The sequence below is a fragment of the Magnolia sinica genome, chromosome 11 (genome assembly GCF_029962835.1).
Source record: "Magnolia sinica isolate HGM2019 chromosome 11, MsV1, whole genome shotgun sequence".
In the NCBI taxonomy this organism is placed as follows: Eukaryota; Viridiplantae; Streptophyta; class Magnoliopsida; order Magnoliales; family Magnoliaceae; genus Magnolia; species Magnolia sinica.
Genome location: NC_080583.1, coordinates 40,086,596 through 40,094,181, shown reverse-complemented (window position 1 = coordinate 40,094,181; position 7,586 = coordinate 40,086,596). Strand labels below are relative to the sequence as shown.

Below are 7,586 nucleotides of genomic sequence, written 5' to 3'. Positions count from 1 at the left end.
ATGGTGTGGTCCACCTAAGATTTTTCTCTGCCTCATTTATTAAATGGTACGTTAAAATTATGTGTAAAAATGGATGGACGGTGTGGATAAAACACAGATAACGGCGGGCCCACATTGCCCCGACCACTAACCGCCTGGCTAGTGGCAGCGTCACTAGCCAAACCGCGTCCCCAATTCGCGCTCTCTCCGTATCTGCTCGACCCTCCTCTCTCGAGTACTCGTTTACTGCCTGCTCCCTCTCTCTCGACCCTTCTCTCTGGTTTGCTGCCCCCCCCTCTGTCTCTCCATCTGCCCACGCATAATCTCCCTCTCCCTCCTGCCTAGGGCTTTGGTAAACCCCTTACCTAGGGTTTTCTCATTCTAGCTCGGTCGTTGCAGGGGAGTCTCCACAAGATCTCAGTTTGTTTGAGGTAAGTCCTTCCCCTCAAAACCCTAAACATTATCTCGATCGATTTTGTTATTGCTTTCATTTGTTGTTTTCCCCTATTGAATATAGAGTGAGATGGCAACTGACCACGAGATAGTCTGGGTCTTCAAGAACTAAACCCAGGCCTGGCAAGCCCAGAAGCTGATTAGCCTGGGAACGGGTACTATAGGCTCCAACTCATTGCCAACCCTAGCTTTCAGTTTGTAGAAATGGGGCCTATGGTCCATTATCCAAACCATTGATATTTCCCGGCTGCAGTGTGGATGGCCGATGGACACAAAAATACCCCAAATAGAAAAATCCTAACCCTTCAATAGGTGTCCCAGAAAAAAAGATGGTTGAGAAAGAAAATCCGGCACTATTCACATCCAACAGGTAAAAACCCAAAAATTCTACATCTAGGATATTTCAATCTAGATGATGTTCAGTACATGGGCATTTGAGTGACTGACGCAAGTATTTAAAACTTGGTTTGTTCATGTTTTGATTTTCTAAATATTGTTATTGTGTGATTGTGGAAAGGGAATTGCTAACTGTATTCAAGGAGAAATCCAGTGAAAGTTTGTTTGCTTTTATGATTCTTATTCTTGCTTCCTCATTTATGAATAGTGTGAAAGATATAATCTGCTTATCAGGTGCAAGCCACTATATGGGTCACCATGTGCAAAATTCAGGACAGTCCACAGATCTGATGGCCCACATATGTACATTAAATGCTTATTGTCCATTTCTTTTGCATGTGTTTGCCTGCCAGATTTGTGACTGACCCGATTCTTGGACCCAAGGCATGAGTTTCAGGTGAGGTTAGCTACAACCACATGTGTGGGGCCTTGCCAACAATATGCGCCAAAATAGCATGTATGAGGCAAGAACTTTACATCAAGTGGACCATTGTGTGCAAAACAAATGGATGTCTAAAAAAAAATTTAAATAATAATAATAAAAACTGTATTACCCATCCATTTCTTTTGGATATTGTCTCCAACTTGAAAAGTAGAACTGCCTAAATTTTGCGTAAGAAGATCCAATCAATCTGGCACATCTAATAGAATTGTGGAAAGCTGGGACCTCACATGCATCATTCATATTAACATGTGCAGCTACTTGTGGACGGGCATGGCTCCAACACGTGGGCTTACCAAACATCTGTTTTAAGTTTGCTTAATAAGGTATTGATTTGTTTGGTCTTGTATGATATTTGCCTTGATAGCATGTGTAACTCTTAGCTACAGTAGTATAATTTTTGTTGTCAATAGGTAACACCTCAAGGAGCCAACACGTTTGGTAACCCTGTTTTTTGGTATGGCCATGATGTATGTGTTGTATGCACACCGTCCATCCATTTGGAGATATTATTTTAGGGCATGAGACAAAGAATGAGGGAGATCCAAATCTCAAGTGGACCCTACCACAGAAAATAGTGGGGACAATGATGCCGACAGTTGAAATCTTCCTAGGGCCCACCATTATGTTTATTTGAGATCCAACTTGTTTATAAGTAAATATATACATTGAATAAGGTAAAATACAAATATCAGCTTGATCGAAAACTTCTTTGGTCCAAAGAAGTTTTTAATGGTAGGTGTTCAATCCCCATTGTTTTCTGTTTTGTGGTCCATTTGTGCTTTGGATCTACCTCATTCTTTGGCTCATGTCCTAAAATGATCTCTCTAAATGGATGGACGGTGTGGATACAACACATACATCATGGTGGGGTCCACAAAACATGGTGATTTACCAACGACCTAGCTGGTGTGGGTACGTGTCGTGCGAAGACGGGAATGCGAACTACCCTGCCCGGACTATAATTCGACCTAGCAGAGCTCTGTAGGGGCCACCGTGATGTAAAGGTCTTATCCACATCGTCCATCCCAATTTATAGATCATTTTAGGGTATGAAACCAAAAATGAGGCAGAAGCAAGGCTTGAGTGAGCCACAAACTGATGATTGAATGACCACCATTAAAAACTTCTTGAGAGTTGCAGAAATTTCAGATCAAGCTGATATTTGTGTTTTCATGTCATCCGAGTCTAAATGACCTTATGAATAGGTTGGATGGTAAAAAGACATCACAGTGGCCCCTAGAAAGGTTTCAATGGTGGGTGTCATTATCACCGTTGCTTTCGTTGTTGTGGTCCACTAGATCTCTGGACCTGCTTCATTTTTGGATCACGCGGTAAAATGATCTGAGAATAAGGGATGAACGGTGTGGATTAAAAAAAACCTTACATCATGTTGGACCCCATAGATCTCTGCCCGGATGGATTATGGTGCGGGCGGGGGCAGGACACAACCCGCTTCTGCGAAGAGGAGCGTTGATGCTCCTCGAGCTCAAGTTGTACGCACGGTTCAAAGGAGATCAAAGTTACATGGCCCCATAATGATTTGTGTAGTATATCCACACCGTTCATCCATTTGGCGAGAGCATTTTAGATCTTGATCCCAAAAATGAGTCATATCCAAAGCTCAAGTGTACCACACCACAAATAGCAGTGATTCTCACCGTTAAAACATTTGTAGGGCCCACCATAACATTTATTTTCCATCCAATCTATTCATATGGTTACACAGACCTGGATGAAGAGGAAAAATAAATATCATATTGATTTGAAATTTCCGTGACCCCCAAAAGGGTTTCAATGGTAGACGTTCATTCCTCCATTGCTTTTTTTCAGTGTGGTCCACTTGATTTTTGGATATGTCTTATTTTTCGGCTCAAGCCTTACCATGAGCTTGTCAAGTGGACAAACGGTTTGGATATAACTCATACCTCATGATGGGACCCACAAAGCTAGGTAACGTCAACATAGGTAGGCGGTGTGTGGTATACGGAAGCGGATTCCGTACTGTGTAAACTTTGTGGGACCCACTGTGATTTATGTATTTTATCCGCTCCCTTCATCCATTTTAATAGATAGTTTTAGATATTTAGCCCAAAAATGAAGCACATCCAATGTTCAAGTGAACCACACCACGAGAAGCAGTATTAATTGAACGTCTACCACTGAAAAATTCTTGGGGTGCACAGAAGTTTTGTATCAAGCTGATACTTGTTTTTTCCCTTCATCCATGTCTTTGTGATCTTATGAACAGGTTGGATGACAAATAAATATCACTGTGGGCCCTAGGAAGGTTACAACGGTGGAAATCATTATTCCCACCCTTTCCTATCGTATGGTACACGTGAGCTTTGGATATGCTTCAATTTCGGGCTCAACCCTTCAAATGAGCTGGAAAAATGGATGGACGACATGGATAAGCCACATACAGTTAAGATGGCCCAACAAAGTTTACTTAGTACCAATTGTGGTACATGCTACACCATCGAACACTGGTACACACTACACCAGCCAATACACTTCCGTTAAAAAGGGTGTGCGGAAAGTCTTTCACACGAAGTTCGTGCACTAAGATGGTTGGTGGGGTCCACCTTGATGTTTGTGACTAATCCACCCTATCCATCTGTTTTCCAATATTATTTTAGGACATGCGTAAAAAAATGAGGTGAATCCAAAAATTGAGTTAGCCATACGAGAGGGAAAACTAGGGAAAGAGTTTTCTGCCGTTGAAACCTTCGTGGGCTCCACCTTGATGTTTATATGCCATGCAACCCTTTTAAAAGGTCATTCCCAGTGGGACAAGTGAAAACATGAAACCTTTAAGCCTGATACGAAACTTGTGGCCTTCAAAATATTTCAATGATGGTGACTAAATCCCCACTATTTCCTCTAGTGCGGCCCACTTGAGCTTTGGATCCCCCCCATTTTCTGTCGCATGTCCTAAAATGATCTCGCAAAACAGATGGAAGGAGTGGATTTCTCACCAACATCAAGGTGGACCCCACCTATCATCCTAGCGCCGGACGTTAAATACGGGCGCAAAAGGGTCGAAGCCCATTTTGGGAAGCAACCGAGCAACGAGTGGGTTTCAGGATTTCGAAACCCTATATCCCAACAAACCCCTAATTTGCACCAAAATCTTAGATTCTCTTTCGATTTTGGCAAGCTTCTGATTTGAATGGCCCATAGGAAAGCTTCGGATTCCGATTTTCGATGCTTGAGAATGAGATTCACTTACCTACAAACGGCGCGACGCCCTTATTCGAATGGCCCACCAAGATCGTAGTTGGTATCGGAGCCATTGTGCATCATGCATGGAGGATCGAATCAAACAAATTAGGGATTTCGGATTCCGCATCCAATTGAACATAATCGGACCCGGTTAGGATGGGAACTTGATGCGTTTGAGTTGGAATTGTAACTGGTTGCAAAATATACTCACATTAGTAGATTGTTTACGTAAAACAATTCATGAATAAAAAAGGTATTTCCACCTGTGTTGCGTGAGAGGCTTCAATGTGTTCAAAAAACAAGATAATCCAGGCTTAACCTAATCCATTCCTCGGTTGAAAGAAGACTAGAATGATAGTTGATGATTGCCTCACACAATTATGTTTTCTAGCAAAAAAGAGAAAAAGAAAAAAACAATATCAAATACCCTTATAGGTAAGGAAATCAGGTAGTTTGGACCCCAAACCTTTGAAAGGAATTTGGAGAGTGCAATTGCATATGCGATTTGATAACATTGGTAGTGCTTCATTTGGAACCATCAAATCCGACCACAACGAATGGAGATCGAAGACGACAGAGACGACAACAGCCCATCCGATGACGGAGATCGAAGACGATCGACTCAAGGACAAGAGGGCGGACGACGAAATGGTGAGGACGTAAGCGGGGAGAAGACAACGGGTTCAATCCAAGCAAAACATTCGGAACCATTAGGAGCTTGGACGGAGGTAAATCGAAGAAAAAGGAACCCCTTATCCATAGCAAGGAAAGACAGGAAGGTTTCTTCTTACCCAACCCTTTTCGTTAAAGGGTACCCGACGGGATGGCTACCGATAAACATCGCTAGGGTTTTCGGGAGGGCCGGAGCAGTTATGGATGTGGTAATGCCGAGAGACGTGGGTTCCGATTAGTATAGGGGCTTTGTGCTCGTTAGGATGAGCTCCGAAGAAGAACCGTTTAGAGCGGTGTTTATGCTCCATGGCCACTGCTTTGGGGGAGTCCCTCTTATGGTGCAGAGAGCGCGGTTTGGGTCAGATAGGACTGATTCGAGAAATGATCGACATCATCCAAAAAACAAAAAGACGCCGAAACAAGTTACAGTAAATCAGCATAGTCGCCTCCACACAGCCATTGGACCCTCATATAAAGAAGCCCTAATGGACCCAGAAGCTTCATCTAGGTCGTTGCAGACAAACGACCAGTCGCAGAAGTCGGAAAAGGTAGAGGCCAGAAAGAAAGACTTGGACCCCAAGCAGTTGAAGGAATCATACTCGCTGCAAATCAGTAAAGAGCGTATGGAGCAATCAAAACATGAACTGCGGGACTCTGTGGTGACTATAACGAAAGAAGGAGCAACAATCCCTCAAGTCAAGGAATGGATCGACGACGTTAGTAGAATTCAAGTCTCTCACTACTCAATTAAACCGATATGATATAACGAGCTATGGGTCAAGCTCAGTCCTGGTCTGAATTCGGATATCCTCGTCATGGTAGGGGCTTTGCACAAAGAAGGGCCAGTTTTAACAGTCCAAAGTTGGGAGGAATTCTCTATGTTTGTTTTCAAGGAGATTTGGATCCTCATACGGGGGATTCCTCTCGAACTTTGGTATGATGAGTTCTTCATCGTAGCAGCGAAACTTCTAGGTTCGCTGGTTGAACTGGATCCCAAAACCAAGCTTGGAGTGGAGATGGCGGTTGCCAAGTTCCGGGTGCGCAGGAAGAAGGGAGATCATCTACCGACCCAGATTCAGGTCATGATAGAGGATAGGGAGATCTCTCTCCTTATATAGGAGGAGGATAAGCACTCTCCATTACCAAGATGGGGGGATCTATGGCGTTCCAAAGAGATAACTCTCCCTTCGGTAGCGACAGAGGTGGTCGGAGTGGAGCGCGAGAGAGCACCGATTCAGTACTCCCGGAGAGCACTGGATACTGTTGCAGTTAATGCTTCCGTCAGAGATTGGTCTCTCCGTCAGACGCGTGGCGTAGAACCGTCTGCTCTTTGCCTTCCCGAGGACGGCTTAGAGATCGGAGGATCCTTCACCTCCCGTCAGAGCACGGAGATTGTGCCAAGTGCCAGAATTGACACGACTTCCTTTCACGTTACTGACCGTATCGTCAGCGATGTAGAGATGCATGGCAAGACTAGGATGGAAGGCGTGAGACTTGATATTAGTATATTTAATGCCGGACCCGATATACGATCTGATTATGAGTCTTCTTCGGACAGGCATTTATCGGGTCACAGCAAGAACCTCTCGGGTCTCAACGGTTCCGGGTCCAGTCCGCGATTATCGGATCCGGGCTATTTAAATCTTAATATTATACCCGACTCGATTACGAGAGCAGATAGAAGGTTAGTGTATCACCCTTTTGACCTGTCTGAAGCTTGTGTTATTATTTCAATGCCCACAGCTAAGGTTGTTTTAGTAGTCGAACCTTCTTAGTTGAGGCAAATCCACTCCTTGAGCCAATCTCGCTCGAGGAAGATGTTTCAGGGAACCGAAAGTGTTGAGATCGACCAAGGATCTTTTCAATTAGATAATCCACCATCTCTGATGACAACACAATCCTCTCCCTCTTCATCCATATGTGACTGGTCGGATCAAGGCCTTCTCGCGCTGTTTCAGGAACATCCAGACCTTGAGGTCTTAGAAGCGTAACCGCTACAATCACGTGTGGGAGTTGAACCGGTTTCAGCAGAAGGTGTTTCCCTTTCAATGGTGGATGATGCGGAAAGATTACACCTTCTGGATAAGATTCACAACAAGAAATGGATTAGAGACGCGATGGGACATGTGGGTAGGTCTCTCGGTCTATCTTTTGGAGATTGTCTAGAGGATTTTATAGCCCTTTTTCAATGTGTCGAGTCCAGTGGAAGGCCCCTCTCAGATTAGAAATCGCCTAGAGGATGCCGATCGACTCCAGGAAGTAGCAGGGAGCTGCAGCGTCTGGCTGTTGGACAGAGGAATGCAGAGGTATTTTCTAAAAGGGTTTCAGTGCAGGGCTCTTGGGGAAGTTCCGTTTCCAAATGAAGCTGATTTCAGGGAATGTGAGGGGTGTGGGGTCCAAATAGAAAAGAAGATTC

At 44.1% G+C, this 7,586-nt stretch overlaps 1 protein-coding gene across 7 annotated transcripts in view; it reads left to right on the top strand.

The window, feature by feature from the left end:
* Window positions 1-253: 253 nt before the first annotated feature.
* LOC131219056 (FRIGIDA-like protein 3) overlaps window positions 254-7,586 on the top strand; it is a 60,689-nt gene continuing 53,356 nt past the window's right edge. For 3 of the 7 annotated variants that reach the window (XM_058214027.1, XM_058214026.1, XM_058214024.1), the window contains exon 1: window positions 274-410. Coding sequence is in view for 1 of the 7 variants with exons in the window: in XM_058214028.1 (XP_058070011.1) it covers window positions 762-802 (41 nt within the window). In the remaining 6 variants the exon portion in view is untranslated. Of the gene's footprint in view, window positions 411-527; window positions 803-7,586 lie in introns of those variants that run through there. The other 4 variants (XM_058214029.1, XM_058214030.1, XM_058214025.1 and 1 more) reach the window with 4 other exon arrangements.